The 22,829-nt window shown below is 46.1% G+C and overlaps 1 protein-coding gene across 1 annotated transcript; it reads left to right on the plus strand.

Moving 5' to 3' along the window:
• The first annotated feature begins 7,494 nt into the window (after nucleotides 1–7,494).
• ZNF8 (zinc finger protein 8) lies at nucleotides 7,495–21,430 on the plus strand. The gene is made up of 4 exons (XM_077745286.1): nucleotides 7,495–7,655; nucleotides 13,313–13,439; nucleotides 13,736–13,831; nucleotides 16,594–21,430. Exons 1-4 carry the CDS (start codon nucleotides 7,590–7,592, stop codon nucleotides 18,030–18,032), a joined length of 1,728 nt encoding a protein of 575 aa, XP_077601412.1. The 5' UTR covers nucleotides 7,495–7,589; the 3' UTR covers nucleotides 18,033–21,430.
• Nucleotides 21,431–22,829: the final 1,399 nt, after the last annotated feature.

Below are 22,829 nucleotides of genomic sequence, written 5' to 3' on the forward strand. Positions count from 1 at the left end.
CAACAGTTACAGTCACACACACACAAACGCATACACACACGCATTTGTGACCAAGCAGATTTACAAACAGTTTAATACATAACTCCTGCAAAGAACTCGGTGAGCCCTGTCCAAAAGGGCCAAAGAGTTTCCTCTTCACATCAATAAACTTTCCTCAGTGATTGCCTTGATCACGAGCTTCTCTCTTTGTCTTCTTTTCTCCATCTGGGGTCCCATTATTGGCTCATGAGGCCTTCTGGATCTGTTAACCTGGGCTATTATCTTCCATCAAGATTTCCATCTCTTTTATGTTTTTGGTCTGTCATGAGCTAATTCTTCTGTGGTTCTCAACAGACACTCTCCTCCAGGCCACTTTGTCTACTGAGATTCTTAACCTGAAAGTCATTTTCTCAGCTCCAAAAAGTCTCTATGCTCCAACTGAGGACCCCACTTTAAATATTCTGTCTCAATAAAGTTGTTAAAAATAATAAGGAAGGGCCTCACATGCTTGTATGAAAAGATTTCTAGAATATTGTTAAATGAATAAAAGCAAGGTAATATTCAATGCGTGGTAGCCACCACTTGGATATGAGAGTGAAAAAATATTTATACATGTTCACTTGTGAATGCCGGAGACTGAAACTGCACAGGTCATCCCTGATGGCAAGGCCCAGGGAAGAGACTGCAAGGCAGTCAGAAGAACCCCCGGAAGAATTCTTCTTCTCTACTTTGTCTGTACCTTTTACTCTCACTTCTGCTGTTAGTCTATTCTAGGGTTAATATGAAACCAGAATCGCCCAAAGTTCCCCCCTTCCTCCAAAATGGAATGTACCTAAATATCATGTCCACCCCCTCAATCAGATGTTGTCTAATGAATATTGCAGCAATTAGCAAAATTGGAGACAGTCCGGTATGCGTTGGGTCTATAAGAGACCTAGAATTCATTTTCCTTTTATGAGTCTAATTGCCAGTAAGAATACATATTATGCCATGAGCAGAGACAAAAACAAGACTTACTAGTTTTGGAGGGCTTTCTCGAAAAAGTGTGAGAGAAATATTTGCCCGCTGACCTCGAGCCTGTAAGGCAACTTATGGATTGTTCTGGTCAAAGAATGAGATTGGTAAATGCAGAGACCAAATTCTAGTTGATCCACGTAAAACATTTCCATACGTCATCTATGATAAATGTTGACATTGTTCTTTCTCAGTAAGGGGTTGTGAGAGTCTGTTACCTACAACCGCGGGTACAAGTATATCCTGTGTTTGCATGCCCACTGAACTTAAACAATTAAAGGGCACTGTGATCTCATGTATTCTGGCAATATGCTTCACTTATCCTTAGATACCCTGCCACACGTAGTAAAGAATATGTAGAACTTTGTTATGACTACCTGGTTAAATTTTATTGGTTGACGTGGAAATCATGTACCGTGAAATCACTGTTGCCAAGAAAACTTAGAAATGTTAAGTCCTATGACTGTACTCAAAAAATGTAAATTGGTTAAGCATGATTGTTTGAATTTGCTATATAAAAACCCTAAGCTGAAAAATAAATTGGAGCAGTCCACCTGAAGAGGCTGGCTCCGTGTCTTCTTTCGCCGACGCCAACACTCACTCTCCGGGCCAACCCTGGCTTGCAGAGGCTGGTCCCCTGCACGTGAATGCATAAGATGTCTCCAGAAGGACCTCTAAGAAACTAAAACTAGTAGTTGCTAGTGAGTAGGGAAGTTGGTGATGGGAGTCAAGGGACAGAGGAAGATCTCGCCAGATACCATAGTGTATCTTCTGATTTTCAAGCCATGGGAATGTATTGCTTGTTTAAAAACATGTTTTTTATATTTTAAAAAACAATGATGAGGGCCTGAACTAATAGAAAGGAAAGAGCAGGAGAGATTTTTAGGAGATAAAAATCCATAAGCCACAGACTCACTTTTCGAAAACTGTGTAACGAACATACCAAACACAGTGGTTTAAAACAATGATTTCTTTCATTTCTTATTGTCCCATAAAAGTTGACTGGGTAGCTGGGTGGTAACTTAGGGCCTCTTGCATGGTTTCAGGTAGACACAAGCAGGGCTGGAGCCATTTGAGGGCTCAGAACAAAGAGAACACACTCATAAACACTTGGTGCCGGCTGTCAGCTGTGAGCTCAGCTGGGATTGTTGACTGGGGCGCTTACATTAGACGCCTTCACGTGGCTTAGGCCCCTCTCAGCATGGTGGTTGGGTTCTAAGAGAGGATGTCCCAAGAATGAACATTCCAGGAGACCCAGGCAGAATCTGCAAAAACTTCTTATGGTTTGGCCTGAGAAGTCACACATCATCACTTTTGCTACATTTTATTGGATAGTCAGTCGGGTCAGCCCAGACATGGGGAGGGGACATAAGTCCCACCTCCTACAAAGAATTTGGGGCTATATTTAATCCACCATGGAGCCTCATGACCCACACAAGAGTAACACAGAGAAAGGAATCTTTCTTAAAGAATCTTAATCTTATGCCAGATTATAATATAGAAAACTGAATAAGCTGAGGTGACATGAAGGAGTAAGCTTGGAGCACAAGAACAGTATGTGTGCTTTTGGACAGGTTACATTGAGGTGCCCAAGGGACATAAAGTGGAGTTGCCCAGTTTCCAATGTTAGGCTAGGCAAGGTAAGGAGAAAACATGGTATATGCCTCTATGATTCAAGTTTCACAAGACAGACTTTGAGCATTCAGAGTCTTGCATTTTCTGTGATCTCTGCCTAGGACACTTTGTACCTAAGTATCCCCATCGCTCCCACCCCAATCTCCTTTAGACCTCCTCCCACTTATGGATTTTTCCCTCCTTAGAAAACAGATTTTCAGGCACATAGAGGAATGGCGTGAGAAAGCTCTAAAGGGATTTTAAGAAGAAAGATGTGGGGGCACCTGGGTGACTAAGTTGCTTGAGCATCCAACTTCAGCTCAGGTCATGATCTCACGATTCATGAGTTCAAGCCCCATGTTGGTCTCTGTGCTGACAGCTTAGAGCTTGGGCCTGCTTCAGCTTCTGTGTCTCCCATTCTCTGCCCCGCCCCCATTCTCTCTCTCCCTCTCTCTCTCTCTCTCTCTCAAAAATAGACATTAAGAAAATTAAAAATTTGGGGGCACCTGGGTAGCTCAGTTGGTTAAGCACCCGACTTCAGCTCAGGTCATGGTCTCACGGTTCATGGGTTCAAGCCCCACATCGGGCTCTGTGCTGACAGCTAGCCTAGAGCCTGGAACCTGCTTCAGATTCTGTGTCTCCCTCTCTCTCTGACCCTCCCCTGCTTACTCTTGCGCTCTCTCTCTCTCAGAAATAAATAAAAACATTAAAAATTTAAAAAAGGAAAATTAAAAATTTTTTTAAATTAAAAATAAAATATCATCGGGGCATCTGGGTGGCTCAGTCGGTTAAGCATCCGACTTCAGCTCAGGTCATGATCTCACAGTTCGTGAGTTCAAGCCCTGCATCGAGCTCTGTGCTGACAGCTCAGAGCCTGGATCCTATTTCAGATTCTGTCTCTCCCTCTCTCTCTGCCCCTCAACTGCCCCTGCTCACTCTGTCTCTCTCTCTCAAGAATAATAAACATTAAAAATACTTAAAGAAATAAAATAAAATATCATCTGAAAGCTATTTGTTCAAAGAGGAAAATAATAAAATAAATAATAAAATTTTTCAAATCTGATTTTGTTTAGAGAAAAAATTAATATACTCCATGTCAAACCTAGAGGAATACATACAAAATTATTATCAAAACTTACTTTTATTTATTTTTTTAAAACTTGCTTTTATTTTTGTGATGTTTATTTATTAAAGATTTTCAACAAAAGAATTTTTTAAACATTTTTTAATGTTTATTTATTTTTGAGAAAGAGAGCGTGAGCAGGGGGGAAGCAGAGAGAGAGAGACAGAGACAGAGACAGAATTTGAGCAGTAGAGGGGCAGAGAAAGAGGGAGACACAGAACTGGAAGTGGGCTCCAGGCTCCAGGCTGTCAGCATGGAGCCCGATGCAGGGCTCGAACTCACAAACTATGATATCATGACCTGAGCTGAAGTTAGAGGTTTAACCGACTGAGCCATTGAGATGCCCTAAGAATTTTTTTTTAACTTTTTAAATGTTTATTTATTTTTGAGAAAGAGAGAGAGCATGAGCAGGGGAGAAGCAGAGAGAGAGAGGGAGAGGGACAGAGGATCTGAAGCAGGCTCCAGGCTCTGAGCTGTTAGCACAGAGACTGATGCAGGACTCGAACTCATGGATCATGAGATCATGACCTGAGCTGAAGCTGGACGCTCAAATGATTGAGCCACTCAGGCACCCCAAGAATGTTTTTGTTTTTAAGTTTGGTTATTTATTTTGAGAGAGACACAGACAGCACAAGTAGGGGAGGGCACAGAGTAGAGAATCCCAAGCAGGCTCTGTACTGTCAGCACAGAGCCCAATGCAGGGCTTGAACTTACAAACTGTGAGAACATGACCTGAGCTGAAACCAAGAATCAGATGCTTAAACGACTGATCCACCCAAGTGCCCCAGTGTTAATTTATTTTTGAGAGAGAGAGAGAGAGAAAGCGAGCATGAGCAGGGAAGGGGCAGAGAGAGGGACAGAGGATCCAAAGTGGACTCTGCACTGTCAGCACAGAGCCCAACTCGGGCCAAATTCATGAGATCATGACCTGAGCCCAAGTCAGATGCTTAACCGACTAAGCCACCCAGGTACCCCTGGTGTCTTTATAAAAAGAGGAAAGGGGCGCCTGGGTGGCTTAGTCGGTTGAGCGTCCGACTTTCGCTTAGGTCATGATCTCGCGGTTCGTGGGTTCGAGCCCCGTGTCGGGCTCTGTGCTGACTGCCAGCTCAGAGCCTGGAGCCTGTTTCGGAGTCTGTGTCTCCCTCTCTCTGACCCTTCCCTGCTCACGCTGTCTCTCTCTCTCTCCTAGAAATAAATAAAAATATTAAAAAAAGTAAAATAAAAAGAGGAAAATTTGAGACAGATATGAACATAGGGAGAAGTCATGTGAAGATGAAGGCAGAGATCTATAAACCAAGGGATGCCAAAGATTGCTAGGAAACCACCAGAAGCTGAGAAAAGAGGGGTAGAGCAGAGTCTCTCTCTCTCTCTCATGCCCTCAGGACCAAACCATATCAAAATCTTGATCTCAGACTTCTAGCCTCCATAATTGAAACAATAAATTTTTGTTAAGTCACCCAGTTTGTGGTACTTTTTTTATAGTAGTCCTAACAAACACACATTTTGTTTTTGTTTTGTTTAGTTTTTTTAAACCTCTACTTTATGGAAAATAACTACATTTTCCAAAACAAGTAAATATTAGTGAGAAGAGCAGCACTGCATTGTATTTTTGCAAATCTCTAATGTTGGGCTTGATGGAAGGCCGTCGGATTTCCATAGCTGCTTGTGCCTTTGAGACTTGCAGAACTCAGTCCTAACCTCTGCACTAGGAGACAACTGGACCCTGGCACAGCTTCTAGCAGCACAATGCTGTGTCCCTTGAAAGACACCAGCCTCCCAGTAAAATGCCTGCTAACTGCCTCCCTGAGACATGCTGCCAAGAGAATGTGCTGTTTGTTCTAGCAAACACCCAAACACCCAAGGATAGGCTCCTGGCTTCCCTTTCTTACAGTATTTACTAAAAAAAAAAAAAAAAAAAAAGATTTTAAAATTGTGAATTCTTTCTCTCTGAGATGTCTATGTGTATCCTCCAACTCAGAGGTCTTTCTCAAGGACCTGAAAGCCTTTCCTTTGAAACAGAATGGTCAGGAAGGAGAAGGCTGTTGTTTCTAGTCTCTGTGGGAGGGTAGAAACCTAACTTCAATAATCACCAGCTAGCAGCACACTGGCTCCATCATATTTACACTGACTAACACTTTGTAGTTTTCCACATGAGCCCTGCTCTCTCCCCCTTCTGATTCTCTCATTCTTTTTTTTTTTTTTTAATTTTTTAAAATGTTTTATTTATTTTTGAGAGAGCGATAGAGACAGCATGAGCCGGGGAGGGTCAGAGAGAGAGGGAGACACAGAATCCAAAGACAGGTTCCAGGCTCATACGAACCATGAGATCATGACCTGAGCTGAAGTCTGATGCTCAACCAACTGAGCCACCCAGGCGCCCCTCCCTCATTCTTTTTTAAAGGGTTGGGTGTTCGCTCCGCACAAATGCAAGTAGAGTTCAGTGCTTTCCCCCACTGTCAGCAGTTACTGAATAAAATTTGTGTTCACCATGTTAATCAATGTCCACTTTGTTTATCTTTAACACTTTTCATTCTGTTGCAATATTACTTATCTAGAAGCCTCTGGAAAACTCTATGGTACACTCATGAGAAAATGGGAGTGGGGTGAAAAGCTATTGTTATGAACTCAGGTTTTTTTTTCTTTCCTTTTAAAGTTTTTATTTAAATTCAGGTTAATTAACATATATGGTAAAATTGGTTTCAGATGCATAATTTAGTGATTCATCACTTACATATAACACTCAGTGCTGATCTTAGTTTTGAACTCACCAACTCATAGGGTCTCAGGAAACTCCAAGGTGTCCCGGGCCCACACTTTGAGAACTACTGCAACAGACAAATTCCCTATAATACAACCAAGGAAAAAACAAAACTATAAGTAGAAAATTAAAACAATAGGGAAACGTCATGCATTGAAGTTTCAGCACTATTAGAACCATGAGGAAAGTTGTGCCCAGTGACTCATTCCATATAAATATATGGGTCTGCTCTAAGATAACAGACTCAACCCTCTCTCATCTTTTCCATCGTTTGGGGGCTGCTGCAGAGAGGAAGACGATACTTCCTCCTGGTACTTCTCTGCCCACCGAGAAAGGAATACTGCCTGGAAATTGTGTGGGTACACAGTAGTGGCCACATTCAGTCTCCCGGAGACCGTCTGACTCATGGTTCCCACAGCAGCTACTGTCCCCTGCTCAAGTGAGTGAAGATGCCTGTCAAATGCCTTCCTATTGCTGCTGACCTTGCTGCGCTGGGCCCTGGGCGGGGGATGGGGGGGGTTGGAGGATGGGGGGGTTGGGTTGGGGGGTGGCAGGGGAGATGCCCAGCCCTGCCAGCTAGGACGCGCAGGGTCTCAAAGCAGGGCACCCCACTTCCGCGTGGACAGAAGCGCATCTTCAATACGGGCTGTAGGAACAAAGCCCATGTAGGCAGTGCGGCCGCGCACAAACGCGAACCCCTAACTGCCAGGCTGGGAGGGCGGACAATCCCCTACTACTCGGGTCCGCTTGGAGCCCGCCCGAGCGTCTCAGCCGACAGGGGCCAAGGGCCGCTGTCGCCTGCCCAGCACTGCCTCCCTGGGGTCTGCGGCAGGAGCGCCCCCAGTGGCCGGAGGTCCGAAGGACGGACGGTCCCATTGGCCCGAAGCCAGAAGGCTCTCATTGGTCGAAGGTTCGATGGACAGAGGCTTCTATTGGTCAGGCGTTGCGGCGCGCCGCACGGCCTTCTGGGAGTTGTAGTCGTAGCGTCACCAGAGTGTCCGCCATTGTCCAGCGGGCGGTGAGTGGAGTGGTCCCTGAGGCGGGGACTGCTCTCGGGTTTACGGCCGCTTCGGGCTCCTGTTCTCGACCTGTCGGTCCAGGATGAACCCTGAAGAGGAAGCGACAGAATTGGCGATGGCTACGGGGCTGCCAGCAGAATGGCTTCAGGTAAAATAATAGTAACGGTTGCAGCGGGTCCAGCGTCTCCCGCAGGTATTGGCCCTTTGTAGCCCACGGTGAGCACGGCCCTTTACACATGAGAAAACTGCGGCGCACTTCGGGGCGCGCTGTCTGGCCGGACCAGTTATGGTGGAGTTTGGATTCGAACCCAGGCCATCTGGTCCCCCAGTGCGCATGCTCCGCTCGTACTCCAGTTTCCTTGTTCTGGGATGGGACTTGGTATCTTTCCCTAGGACGGAGCTGGCCCGGCTCCCGCCGATAGCTTTCCCCGCGAAGGCCAGCTGCTGTGTGACGGTGTCAGCGGAGCACCGAGATGGCAGGTATTTCCGTGCCAGCAAACCCTCCCCGAGAGCCCTGCTCCGCGAGGCCCCTGGCCAGGGGGCTGGACACGACCTCTGAGGGTGACGACAGGTCACCAGGCACCGTATTACTGGGGCTGGAGCGACCACCGGGGCCCCCTCCCACCACCACTCCCCCGCGGGGGCCGTGAGTGAACTGCGCACTGGACGGTCGGTGCCTGCAAGGCCATCCTGGAAGGTGCCTGTTTCAAAGCTCATGCGATTCTAGACAAAGTGGCCGCTTCCCGTGTTCTCCATAAAGTGCTGTCTCCACTTTGGTGGCAGAAACCACATCTTTAGAATTTTATACTTACAGTGTTTTTTGTTACAGTGGTTGTTGTTGTTGACAAGGCTTTGCATTATTTCTGATTTAGTATGCAAAGAGACTATTTTTTTTAATGTTTTTTAACGTTTATTTATTTATTTTTGAGAGACAGACAATGTGAGTGAGGGAGGGGCAGAGAGAGAGGGAGACACAGAATCGGAAGCAGGCTCCAGGCTCTGAGCTAGCTGTCCGCGCAGAGTCCGACACGGGGCTCCAACTCATGAGCTGTGAGATCTTGACCTGAGCGAGGTCAGGCGCTTAACCCACCGAGCCACCCAAACGCCCCAAAGTGAGACTATTGATAACCTTAGATTTGCATGTTTTCAGATGTGTGTTATTGCAGATTTGCATTAAATCACACTTTACTGGGGCACCTAGGTGGCTCAGTTGGTTGAATATCTTTTTTAAAATTTTGTTTGTTACTTATTTTTGAGAGAGACAGGGTGAGTGGGGGAGGGGCGGAGAGAGAAGGAGACAGAATCTGAAGCAGACTCCAGGCTCCGGGCTGTCAGGACAGAGCCTAGGGTGGAACTTGAACTCACAAACCATGAGACCATGACTTGAGCTGAAGTCAGACACTGAGCCACCCAGGTGCCTCCAGGGTCTGACTCTTGTTCTCAGCTGGGGTCTTGATATCTGGGGTGGAGTTTGCCTCAAGGTGGGGTGAAGCCTACTTTAAAAAAAAAAATCACATTTAGTCTGCTGTGGATGGAGGGGACGGAGCAGAGAATGAGCAATGTCAGAGTAAAACAGTAATTATGACAGTCAAAATAGATTTTATTCACAAATTATTGCAATAGAGGAAAAGAGACTTCAATATAGAACTGGACTCAATTCCATATACTACAAGTAAAAGTGGGAATTTATAGCTGGGCTCGGGGGTGGGTATAATTCTTGCTAAACTGACCTAGGGATTCTTGCTGAAGCAGGCCAAGTGATCAGACATTACCTGGAGGATTCTGTGGGATGAGGACTTTGGAAAGATATGGAGAGTGATCAGATATGGTGGATGGGGATTCTGACTAAACCAACTCTTTTATGAAACTGGGTGATGCAAAGTGGACACAGAAGCCCAGAAGTCAAGGCCTAGTTGAGAAAAGAGTTCAGGGGAGCCAGACTCTCTCAAGAAGAGTCTGTCAGCAGTAAAAGAAAGTCTATCTGTTGTGTGTAACCCAAAAACTAGTGGCCCAGAACAACAATAAATATTACCTCAGTTTCTGATAGTAGGAATCCTTGAATGATTTAGTTGGTGGTTCTGGCCTGGGCCCATGAGGTTACCATCAAATGTCAGTGTGGACTGCTGTCATCTGAGACTTGACTGGGACTGGAGGATCCACCTCCAAGATGGTTCACTCACATGACAGTGAGCAGTCCCTTCCCATGTGGGCCTCTCTCTCGAGCTCCTTGAGTGTCCTCACAACATGGTATCTGGCTTCCCAAAGAGTAAGTGATCCAGGAAATGCAAGGTAGAAGCCCCAATGCCTTTTGTGCCCTCATTTCAGAATTTACATACTGTCATTTGCACATTATCCTATTGGTTGCACAGTATAGGAGGGGACTGCACAACGACACAAGGACGGACCTTTGAGGGCCGTCTTGGAGGCTTGCCACCACAGGAGGCAAGGAAGTAGAGGGCTTTGAGGTCCAGAATATAGCTTCCTGTGGCTGCTGTAACAGAGTCCCGCAGACTTGGTGGCTTAATACACATTTATTCTTACAGTTCTGGGGGCAAGAAGTCTGAGATCAGTTATAGTGGGCTGAAATCAAGGTATAGGCAGAGCCACCCTTGGAGAATCTAGGGCAGAATCAGTTTCCTTGACTTTTCTAGCTCTAATAGCTATAGACCTTGTATTCCTTGGCTAATGGTCCTTTGTCATCTTCAAAGTCAGCAGCATGGCATCTTGCTTTAGTGGTCACATTGCCTTTTGTCTTCTGTAGTTAAATGTCCCTCCACCTTCCCCTCAAAAGGACATTTGTGATTGTATTTAGGGCCCACTCAGATAATCCAGGATAATCTCCTCATCTTAAAATCCTTAATCACATTCAGAGAATCCCTTTTGCCATTTATGGTAACATTCAAGGTTCCAGAAATTAGGACTGGGTATCTTTGGAGGCCATTACTCAGTCAGCCATAGCCAGGCTGGAAGAGATCATCCTGTACCCAAAGGTGAGAAGGAGCCTTTCAAGATTTTTTTATTTTATTTTATTTTATTTTATTTTTTTAATGTTTTATTTATTTCTAGGAGAGAGAGAGAGAGACAGCATGAGCAGGGGAGGGTCAGAGAGAGAGGGAGTCACAGACTGAAATAGGCTCCAGGCTCCGAGCTGGCTGTCAGCACAGAGCCTGACGCGGGGCTCGAACCGTGAGATCACGACCTAAGCGAAAGTCGGACGCTTAACCGACTAAGCCACCCAGGCGCCCCATTCAAGATTTTTTTTAAAGCAAGAATGCCTTGGGTTTGAGAAAAAACATTCAAGCATCTGGGGGTGGGGGTAGAAGAAATACTGAGAGCTAACTAGGATGCGGGGGAGGGAGCCACTGACCCAGTGCTGGCTGATGCCGGGTGCCCTGGTCAGCTGTGGGGGAGTGTGTGGAGTAAAGGAGTCTGATAGCCCATCCCTCCAGGCACCAGTTGCGCAGACCAAGAGGAGGGCTACTGGGGTCTGGGGTGCAGCAGCAGAGGGTCATGAAAAAGCAAGGAATGGACTCCTGTTAGAATTCCAGGAGGAGACGTGAGGGCTCTCAGGGCCACTGAGAGCTCTTTTGGCCTGAAGAGGTCAGTACTCAGTGGGCCTGGTGCCTGGGCCGTTACTGACAACCCATGCAGAGTGGGTGATAGTTGAGAGGGCAAGGCAGGGGAGGCAGGAGACACGGGGAGCATGCATCAGGCTGGAGGACCTTCTGGGTGCGATGTTGAGGACATGGCGGCAGAACAGAGACCTCTGTTCCCAAGCAAAGCGGTCTCATGCTTCCTGCACAATTTTTGCCAGACCCGTATGTCACCTGTACTATAATTTCTTTAAAATTTTAAAGCCTTTTTTGTGTTTTTCTTAACATACTCCTTTATAATTGAGGTATTTAGTAAGTGATTTTGATTTGCATTTCCCTGGTGGCTAACGATATTGAGCATCTTTTCATGTGCTTACTCAGTATTTGTATATTTTATATTTTCTTTGAAAAAAATACCTATTTAGATCCTTTGCCCTTTTTATTTTTTTTTATTATTTAAAAAAAAATTTTTTTAATGTTTTTTATTTATTTCTAGGAGAGAGAAAGACAGCGTGAGCAGGGGAGGGTCAGAGAGAGAGGGAGTAACAGACTCTGAAACAGGCTCCAGGCTCTGAGCTGGCAGTCAGCACAGAGCCCGACGCGGGGCTCGAACCCACGAACGGCGAGATCATGACCTAAGCGAAAGTCGGACGCTTAACTGACTAAGCCACCCAGCGCCCCGATCCTTTGCCCTTTTTAATTGGGTTGTCATTGTTACTGAGTTGTAAGAGACCTGTATATTTTCCAGATACAAGTTGCATACCAGATTTGTGATTTGCTATTATTAACTCTCAGTATGTGGATATTTTTTTACTTTATTTATTTTTTAATTAATCAATTAATTACTTTAATTGGAGAGAGAGAGAGCATGCAAGTGGGGGAGAGGGTCAGAGGGAGAGAGAAAATCCTAAGGAGGTTCCACACTTAACCATGAGCCCAACGTAGGGCTCAATCCCACAACCCTGGGATCATGAGGCCCTGAAACCTGGGCCGAAACCAAGAGTCAGATACTGAACCAACTGAGCCACCCAGATGCCTCTCTTCACTTTCTTGATAGTGTCCTTTAGAGCACAACAATTTTTAATTTTGATAAAGTCCAACTTACTTATTTTTTCTTTTGTTGCTTGTGCTTTTGCTGTCAGATTCTAAGAATTCTTTGCCAATCCAAGATTGGGAAGATTTATCACTCCGTTTTCTTCTAAGAGTTTAATAGTTTTAGCTCTTACGTTTGTCTTTTATCCATTTTGACTTAACTTTTAATATGGTGTGAGGTAGGGAACCAACTTTATTCTTTTGTGTGTTGTCCTGTAGAAGGTGTTTTACAGCCACTTATTCCCCATCATGGCCCCCAAGGAATGATTCTTTGTAGACAGGGAAGCATGGAAATAGAAATGGGTACCTGCTCTGTGCTTCTTGAGGAGGAAATGGCAGAGTCAAAACCCAGATCCAGAAATATGTAGCTTCTGACAGTGGCCACACCGAGCCCACAGAAGGGTTTCATTTGTAGGATGTGTTTTAGATACACTGCATAACTTATAAAAATTAAGTTTTCATTTAAAAATGTGGCCTAATTTTTAGCTACTCGTTAGAGATCAGAAGTTCTGACTATCTGAGGCCTGGCTTTCCCCACAATCAGTTGGTTCTGAGTTCCGGCTTCCCCTTCAAATAGGGCATATATTACCCATCACCTGCAGTGTCACCTCTCACAAGTTAAGTACCTTTATAAGCTCTTACAGTACCCCACTTCAATCCCTGGTGAGCCTGCCTGGTCCCTTAAGATAGGTGAGTTTCTGACTCCAGCTGTAAACCCCTCTTTTCAGGGAGGATAATGAGTCTTGTTTTGAATCTGAGGATTATTTAATGTATCAGTTAGATGTTACTGTGTGACAAACTATCCCAAAGCTTACTGGATTAAACCAGTAATTGTATTTTTAACCCACAGATCTGCAAGTCAGCAATCTCTTCTGCACCTGAGATCAGTTGTAGGTCAGCTGTGGTTGGCTTGGTCTTGCTGGGATACTTTCCTTTGCCCTCACTATACAACCTACGTGTGACAGTCCAGTAGGTGCCCAGTGGATCTGACTCATTATTCAGAATATACACTCTCTCAGGACACTAGCCTACCAATCTTCGGCTTCTCCATTCCTCCTTCTCTTCTTAAGAGCACTGATGCGGGCAGTCTAGCTGACTAGGAGTATGTGTGATGTTTCAGGAGCCGGTGACCTTCCGGGATGTGGCTGTAGACTTCACCCAAGAAGAGTGGGGGCAGCTGGGCCCTGCCCAGAGGAGCCTCTACCGTGACGTGATGCTGGAGACCTTTGGGCATCTGCTCTCTGTGGGTAAGGCCTGCTTCCCCAGCTGATGATCAGATTCCTACAGTGACTTATTCTTCATGGGTTATAGGTCATAGGGCCTCTGGTGTGAGGACCTGATCTTGGGCTGGGGCTGGGGGTTAGGGATCTTGCATTCTCATTGCTTGTGGCAATGAGGTTTCTACCCTTTTCTGTCCCATTCCAAAGCCTTCACCTTATTGTGAGATGTCCTTGTGCCCTATCAGAAGTCTAGGGCTGGATTCTGAGCTGGTTCTTTTTCTCTGTGGCAGATCCTCATATCCTGTGTCTTTCCCTTGTTCCAGGACCTGAGCTTCCAAAACCTGAAGTCATCTCCCAACTGGAGCAAGGGGCTGAGCTCTGGGCAACGGAGAGAGGAATTGCCCAGAGCCACTGGCCAGGTGAGAAGCTGCCAAGTGGGAACTCCCAATGGGAGCAGCCCAAGAGGTGACTGCAGATGTGCTGCATGGAAAGGATGGTGTTGTCAGGGTCCCCAAGACCCCAAAGATCCAGTGATTACAGCAAAAGAATATAGAGGAAAATTGGCAAGGAGAAAAGGCAGATGCTGTGAAGTCCAGAAGCCAGCCAAGATTCCAGAGCTCCCTTCTAGTAGAGTCACACTGGACATACTAGTTCCCACAGCAGTGAGCTGTGACAACACATGAGGAACGTTAGCTCCCAGGGAAGCGTGTTAGAAGCTCAGCACCGGGGTGTTTTATTGGGTGCTGGTCACTTAGGCACCCTGTGCCTGGCACAGACCAAGATTCCAGACTCGCAGGGCAAAGCAGGTGTTCACCATAAACCATAGTGCTGGCACAGTTTGGGCACAGTGAGCCACTCATACCAGTTAGGGTGGTGAGAACTCTCTTGAAATCCAAATCCCCCCACACAGCACAGGGCCAGTCTTGAAAACAGGCCCCTCTAAAGACGACAGCCTCGGGCCTGCCCTGTTAGCTCTTCTCTGCACGGGAGGTCTGCGCTCTGCTCCTGCGCGCTCTGTTCTTCTCATCCGTGCTCTTTTCTCTGAGCACAGAGACCATCTGCCTCTCCTCTAGTGGCCAGACTCCCACCTCGTCCTTCTCATGTTTTCTCTCCCCACCTTCCCAGTGCGCCCTTTCTACAGGATCATTTCTAATATGTAAACTTGCCCTCCATCTTCTCCATTTTATTCTCTCATGTCCAGATTCTGTAAACCTGTTCTCCACACCCTTGTGTTCTCTTCACAACAAGGATTGTATTCAGCTGACATATCTGAAAACTGGGCTAGAGTGCTCAAAAAAAAGAAGCAATTTTTTCACAAAGCAGCCACTGCTGCCTCTGGCTGAGTATTCAGTGATGCCAGGGCTGATGGTTTTGATTCTTCTGGCCTTTCCTCGGGGTAAAGCAGCTCTGGCCATCACATCTGTGTTCCAGGCAGGGGCTGTGGATGTGGGAAGAAGAGTGCCAGTAACATTTGACCCCTTTTATCTGGACAAACTCCAGATTTTAATTTATTTTTGAGAGAAAGACAGCTTGAGCAGGGGAGGTTCAGAGAGAGAGGGAGACACAGAATCCAAAGACAGGCTCCAGGCTCTGAGCTGTCAGCACAGAGCCTAACGTGGGGCTCGAACCCAGGAACCATAAGATCATGACCTGAGCCGAAGCTGGATGCTCAACTGAGTCACCCAGGTGCCCCAAGACTGCCTCCACTTCAGATGCCAGTTGCTAAGTCAGGGCATCCCATACCTTGGACTGACGAGCTGTTAATCGGGTTCCCATGACCCCCCTCCTTAGGGTCAGTAATTTGCTTTTACAGCTCACAGAACTCAGGGATACTATTAGTGGGGTCTGTTGGCTCTGGATGTGAAGGAAAGGGCCAAGGAGTGTAGTCAGCCTCGTGAAGCTGGAAATGACATGGAAACAGATTCTTTCCTAGAGCCACCAGGAGGAGTCCAGCCCTGCCAATACCTTGATTTAGGACTTCTGACCTCAGAGCTGTAAGAGAAGTATGCTCTCCTAGGGTGCTATGTTTGCAGCACATTACAGCAGCCGTAGGAAGCTGATACCCTTGCCTTCACTGCACTGTGAGCACGCAGCGAGCCTGCGCATGCTTGAGTGCAGTTCTTGTTCTGGAAGATTCTGGGACCTGCGCTGGTCCTCCCAAGGTGTCCTACAGACATGAGGGTACCTCCACTTGAGTATCTAAACCTATCAAACTTCAGTTTTCTAAAACTGAGCTCCTTGTCTGCCTCCCAAGCCTGCTCCTTCGATGATTTGTTCAGTATCTGCCTCCCCGGCTCCTGAGAACCAGGCTTTTCATGTGTTCGGGTTGCAGCTTCTCCCCAGCATCAGGGCCAGACAGTGAATATTTTAGGCTTTGTGGGCCAAATACAATCACTATTTGTTTTCTGTCCTCTCTGTAACAAATTAGCTTAAAACAATACCCATTCATTATCTCACATTTCTGTCAGTCAGTGCTGACTGGTTTGTGTGCTCCAGGTCTCACAAGACTGAAATCAAGGTCCTGGCTGGGCAGGGAACTCTGAGAGAATCCATTTCCAGGCATGGTCAGGCAGAATGCAGGTCTGTGTAGCCATAGGATTGAGGGTCCTGTTTTCCTTTGAGACTGTTGTGTAAGAGTTGTTCTCGGCCTTGGGAAGCACACCCATTTCCCAACTAAAGTCCTCCTGTGCAGCCAGCCTCTCCCTTTTACCTGCTTCTGCTTTAAGGACTCTGGGGGTTACTTCAGGCTCACCCTGATAACCCAGCATCATCTCCCTATTTTAAGGCTTCAGGTCAACCAGTGAGTCACCTGCAAAGTGCCTTCATAGCAGTACCTAGATGTCTGATTGCATAGCCAGGAACAACTTTAGAATCCTGTCTCAGTCATACATCCTCTCTTTCTCCTGCAGCCTTTTAAAAACATAAAAAATATTCATAGTTGGGGACTATAGTCTGCCATCCTCTCGTCTAGCCCCATACCTGGGCCTGTGGCAGGTATTCGGGAGATTTTTGTTGAATGAATGAAAGCACGAGACTGTCTCTGCAGATGAGGCACTTGGTGTCTGCACAGGAGCAGAACTGAAATTTCCCTAGAGGTGCGAGGAGTAGTAAGGACGGGGGCCCAACATGTCCTCTCTGTGTTTTTTCTGCCAACTCCCTCAGCTCTTTCGTAATCTTTTAGGCTGGGAGCCTGGACCTGAAAGCCGAGCGTCACCCAAGGAGCTGGGCCTTCCTGAGGAGGAGCCATCCCGTGTCATGGAAAGGGAAGGCTTCCTGAGGGACGCTCCCTGTCCCACCACATTAGGGGAGCACTGGGAACGTGAGTGCCAGGTACAGGTGCCCGAGAAGGAACAGGATAATTTGAGGCAACTGGAAGTTAGCCCCGAGGAAGTGCCAGTTCACGAGAAAAGCTATGAAAGTCTCAGACCTGGTGAAAACGGTGTTTTGAGTTCAAACCCAAATCTGTCCTCAGAGACTTCTAGGAAAGACTATCTCTGTGCTTACAACTCACAGGCTACAGACTCAGAAGGTAACTCAAGCTTAGTACAGCTGACAGGCTCATCTGGCAAAGAGCCTTGTGACAGCAGTGACTGTAGCAAAGCTTCCAGTGAGGCCATTCCAGTTACAGAACTCACCCGGGGCCAAGTACAAGATAAACCCTACAAATGTACAGACTGTGGGAAGTCGTTTAACCATAACGCACATCTCACAGTGCATAAGAGGATTCACACGGGAGAGAGACCTTATATGTGCAAAGAGTGTGGGAAAGCCTTCAGCCAGAACTCCTCCCTGGTTCAGCATGAGCGAATCCACACGGGAGACAAGCCCTATAAATGTGCTGAGTGTGGGAAGTCTTTCTGCCATAGCACACACCTTACTGTCCATCGAAGAATTCACACTGGAGAGAAACCCTATGAATGTCAGGACTGTGGGCGGGCCTTCAACCAGAATTCATCCCTGGGCCGGCATAAGCGGACACACACCGGGGAGAAGCCATACACTTGCAGCGTGTGCGGGAAGTCCTTCTCACGGACCACGTGCCTGTTCCTGCATCTGAGGACACACACAGAGGAGAGGCCCTACGAGTGCAACCACTGTGGGAAGGGCTTCCGGCACAGCTCCTCCCTGGCCCAGCACCAGCGAAAGCACGCTGGGGAGAAGCCCTACGAGTGCCGCCAGAGGCTGATCTTCGAACAGACGCCAGCTCTGACGAAGCATGAGTGGGCAGAAGCCCTCGGCTGTGACCCACCTTTGAATCCAGATGAGAGGGCTCACCGAAGCGACAGGCCTTTTAAGTGTAATCACTGTGGGAAATGTTTTATTCAGAGCTCGCACCTCATCCGACACCAGATAACTCACACTAGAGAGGAGTCCCAGGGCCGGAACCGACGACGGCTCGAGCAGTCCTTTGCCCGGGGCTCACACCTTGCCCGGCATCAGCACACACACTCCAGTGAGAACCCTGGGGGTGGGACGAAGGCAGGACAGCCTGCGAGCCGGGCGCTTGCCTTGTTTGACATCCATGAAATCATGCAAGAGAAAAACCCGGTTCATGTCATTGGGGTTGAAGAGTCTTCCATGGGTGCTTCTGTGTTATTTGACATCAGAGAATCTTCATAGGAGAGAAACTCTACAGATGACTCTTGAACCACAGGTACAGAAATGTGGTAAGTCCACATAGTGCATTCATGGAAGGGAGGACTGGGGGTAGAAACGCCTAAGGCGACCTCTGATTTCTTAAAGAAATGGTGCTTCCAAATACCAGAGATTGATGGTTCTCAAATCTGCCAAGTCCAGTGCCCTCTTTAACTACACGTGTTTTGTGCTGTTCCTTCTATTACTGCAAAATGAATGCATAAGTAATGTAACCTAGACATGTGCATTGTAAAAAATCAATATACGGCCCCTTTTTGTAAAGCATAATTAAAACAAAAGTAATTTATGGTAGAGTAATATGGACTGAATTGGTGTGGTATCACTCCACGTGACTGTATGGACACGGGGGGCACTGCCGTCGCCGTCTGGTGTGTGGGATATGTTGTTGGTCACGGAAACAGTCTGAGGGGCATTCCTGTATGGGATGCGATTTTCCTAAGTGGTGACTTAACTCTTGCAGAAGTTTTGGACAAAACAAAATGCCGTTGCATTTCTGGAAAATTCTGTATAAAATTCTAAGCGTGCAGGAGTTGATTTGTGTTTCTGTGTGAAATTGACTGAGGATTTCAGTTCACTCATGACGGACTTGTTTCACACTTGTGTACATGGTCCACGGGAGCCAGCTCTGCACTTCACAGTTATTAGCGCATACTTGGCCCCCACCCACATGTCAGCCACACTCATGCCCCGAGAAAAAGACCAAGAAGCCCCCATGAACTTCTGCTACATTCCCTGGGCATGTCACAGCTCCTTTTGAAAGCCATTGCCTTGAAATTGCCAGCGTTGCTGAAGCCAGAGGTTCTCCACTGGAGGTGGATTTGTCCTCCAGGAGACACTTGGTGATGTATGGAGACATTTTTGGTTGTCATAACTAGCAGAACATGGGGTGTCATTTGGCAACTAGTGGGTAGAGGCCAGGGATGCTGCTAAACACCCTCTAATGCCCAAGAGTGCCCCCTCAACAAAGAATTAGACCCTAATATGCCAAGGTAAAGAAACCATGCCCAGGACTATAACCAACTTTTTCCAGAGTCTAAATTGATCAGGGCTGTACTAACAGTCCTATACCTTTGATTTTAACAAATGATATAATTAACTGATTTATATACACAGTGTGTCCTACAGTAGTCTTTTTGACCATTTTGCAGCATTCCTAATTGGTGTAGAAAAAGGAAGAGAATCTACTTATTTTTCTGAGTAATCTAAATTTTAGCATTTTATCATGGACATCATAAAACATGGATAAGCCCCACTTTTGACCATTCCTCCTCCCTTCCCCATCAATAGTGTGGGGTTGGAGCGCCTGGGTGGCTCAGTTGGTTAAGCGTTCGACTTCGACTCAGGTCATGATCTCACGGTTCGTGGGTTCAAGCCCCGCGTCGGGCTCTGTGCTGACAGCTCAGAGCCTCGAGCCTGCTTCAGATTCTGTGTCTCCCTCTCTCTCTGACCCTCCCCTGCTCATGCTTTGTCTCTCTCTGTCTCTCTCTCTCAGAAATAAATAAAACATTAAAAATTTTTTTAAAAATAGTGTGGGGTACAGCTTCAGGAATGTTCAGCCTATCAGTGCCCTATGGGGAGGGGAGCCCCAGTGGTAACTTCATGGTTCTAGGCAGCTGTGGAAGCCAGGCCTGCAATTGCCCCTTCCCCTCAACCTTGGCCCCCAAAATGGCAGCTCCTAAAGGGTCTCAGAATGGTTGCTGGGTGGGCTGAGGTTACAGTGGCCTCAGTGGGTAAGCTGGAACAAGCTTGTCACTCACCTCCCTCTCCAGGCAGAGATGATTACAAATTTTTCATTTCTCTTTTTGGGTCACGTTTTCTAGGCATAATGTTCCTACTGATTTCCTTATAGATGCTTTGAAACAGTCAGATAAACTCCTCAAGGGAAGTTTCTCTAAACTATGGAATGCACGGCTTTATCAGTTTGTGAAAGTAATGCAAATTCTTTACTGTAAAACATGGAAAATGCACAAAAGTAAAATTTAATCCAGAGATGGTCTCTACCATTAAGATTTTATGAACTCCCTTGTAATTTTTCATAACAATATAAATGTATACATACAGTGTACACTAGATCTTATGCCATAAAAATATGTTTCTAGTTGTGTTTAGAAAAATTGGAAATTGGAGTCCTTTCTAGTTCTCATGTAACCCATGCTTCTTAACTGGTTTTGGGTTTTGTTTTTGTTTTTTTTTAATTTTTTAATATTTTATTTATTTCTGAGAGAGAGACAGTGTGAGCAGGGGAGGGTCAGAGAGAGAGGGAGACACAATCTGAAACAGGCTCCAGGCTCTGAGCTAGCTGTCAGCACAGAGCCTGACGACAGGCTCAAACCCACGAACCATGAGATCATGACCTGAGCCGAAGTTGGATGTTTAACTGACTGAGCTACCCAGGTGCCCCTGGTTTGGGGTTTTTTTGAGCATTTTCCTCTGGCCATGAATTTCGTGTAGCTTTTTAAGTTACCTTTCAGGCGGGTTGTAGCAGCATGACCACCTAGCATTTTACCAGCCTTGACTTATCCAAAAGTGGGGAAGGCTTTTCTACATATTTCCAGGGGGAGTAAAAATTGACTCAGCCTCTGTGAAGGGCAGTTTATCAGTTGCTATCTAAAATCACACACACGGGGCGCCTGGGTGGCTCACTCGGTCCATTAAGCTTCAGACTTCGGCTTAGGTCATGATTTCGTGACTCATGAATTCAAGCCCCATGTCGGGCTCTGTGTTAACAGCTCAGAGCCAGGAGCCTGCTTCTTGGATTCTGTGTGTGTCTCTCTCTCTGCTCCTCGCCCACTAGTAGTACTCCGTCTTTCCCTCTCTCAAAAAATAAAACATTAAAAAAAAATTTTAATGAAAAAAATAAAATTACAAACACAAACTCTGTCACAGTAAACCTGTTGCTGGGAGATATATTTGTTCGTTGTAGACTGTACATTGTTTCACTATGGTATTGATTTCAGAAGTAAAAGTTTGTAAACAACCTCAGTGTCCACCATGGGGAACTGGGTTAGTGATTTCTGCTGGAATGGAGAATGACAGTTTTAAAAATGGGGACTGTCTTTATGTACTTATATGGGAAAGAGCTCCAAGATACATTGTTAAATGAAAAGATGTAAAACAGTATGTAAAGTATGTTTCCATTTGTGTAAAAAATCCTTTGCTTACACACACACACACACACACACACACACACACAGTCTCCCAAGGATATAAAGTAACCAAGCTTACTAGTTGCTCTTGTGGAGGAGAAATGGGGGAAAAGGATGAGGAATGATTTTCACTCTATATCTTTTGATATTTTTGGAAATTTGAAACCTGTAAAAGTATTACCAGTTCAAAAAATAAATTTAAATTAAAAATCTCAACTCTTTCAAGTTAAAGTAAGTTTGATAATTGGTTTCATTGTTTTCTGTCACATACACACACTAAATTCTTAGCCACACCTGTTCTTATACAGGCACACATGTATGAGCTTTGCGTTATGGAACCAGTTAAGTGTAAAATAGCTTTGACTCCATGGATTTTCCTGCAAGCTATTGTAGCACATACATTTCCAAGTTATTTTATTAAATTCCCTGTATCAGCCCAAATTATGCCCTCACATAAATTGTGGCCAACAGCCAAGTTCCCCATGTTTAGTATCTCCTTGTACATCTTCAGAGATATTCAAGGCATTTGTGCAAAAGGTAACTGGTAAGAAATCCATCCTCTGAAGAGCAGTCTCCTGTAGGTCTCTTGTAAGCAGTTAGAAGGTGAACATCTAGGGGCACCTGGGTGGCTTAGTCGGTTAAGCGTCCGACTTTTGCTTAGGTCATGATCTCACGGTTCGTGGGCTCGAGCCCTGCGTGGGGCTCTATGCTGACTGCCAGCTCAGACCCTGGAGCCTGTTTCAGTCTGTGTCTCCCTCTCTCTCTGACCCTCCCCTGCTCACGCTGTCTCTCTCTCTCCTAGAAATAAAAAAAAAAATAAATAAATGAAAAAAATAAAATAAAAAATAAAAATAAATTAAAAAAAAAAAAGGTGAACATCTAGATGTTACAAGTTGTCCATCATGGTAATCACTAGCTAGGTATAGCTCTTTAGATATAATTTTAAATTCACCCAAAAATAAAATAAAAATTGAGTTCCTCAATCACATTAGCCACATTCCAGCTGCTCAGTAGTTACAAATAGGACGAACATCTCCTTCAACTCTAGAAAGCTCTTGCACAATTCTGCTCTAAAATAAGTGGCTAAGATGATTTCTTTAATCTCCCCTTGTGATCAACTGACTAGTGGGAAAGAAGGGTAGAGAAGGTCGGCCTGTACATCAGGAGTCGACTCCACCACGCACAGCAGAATGCAGTGCGTAGTTTACTTGGGTAGGACGTCATTGGGAGAAATTGGCATTTAGACTATAGGTAATGGTGTGGTTTCAGTGTCGTTTCTTGAGTAGTTGGAAGAATGTACTGCTTCTTCCAGGGCATTTGCTGAGGCTTTACAGGATGCACAGGGCTCGGGGGTGGGGAATTCCCCAAACTAGTTAGACAAGTATGGGCGTACGTGAGTGTGTAAAGAGAAAAAAAGTACACTGCAAGAAGTTACATAGATCCCTGCATGTTCATACCCGTCTGGTCCTCCGCGATAGCGGCTCATCAGCACGTTCCCACGCTCCCTTCGTGGCACCGTCGCCCTCTGGACTCCTTTTTCCCACAAGGCCAATCACCTGTGCCCGGCCGGCTCCGGCACGCAGTTGGCAGTCCCGAGATCCCGTCGGGAGCGGAG

Source organism: Crocuta crocuta, unplaced genomic scaffold, assembly GCF_008692635.1.
Source record: "Crocuta crocuta isolate KB4526 unplaced genomic scaffold, BGI_CrCroc_1.0 scaffold375, whole genome shotgun sequence".
Lineage (NCBI taxonomy): Eukaryota > Metazoa > Chordata > Mammalia > Carnivora > Hyaenidae > Crocuta > Crocuta crocuta.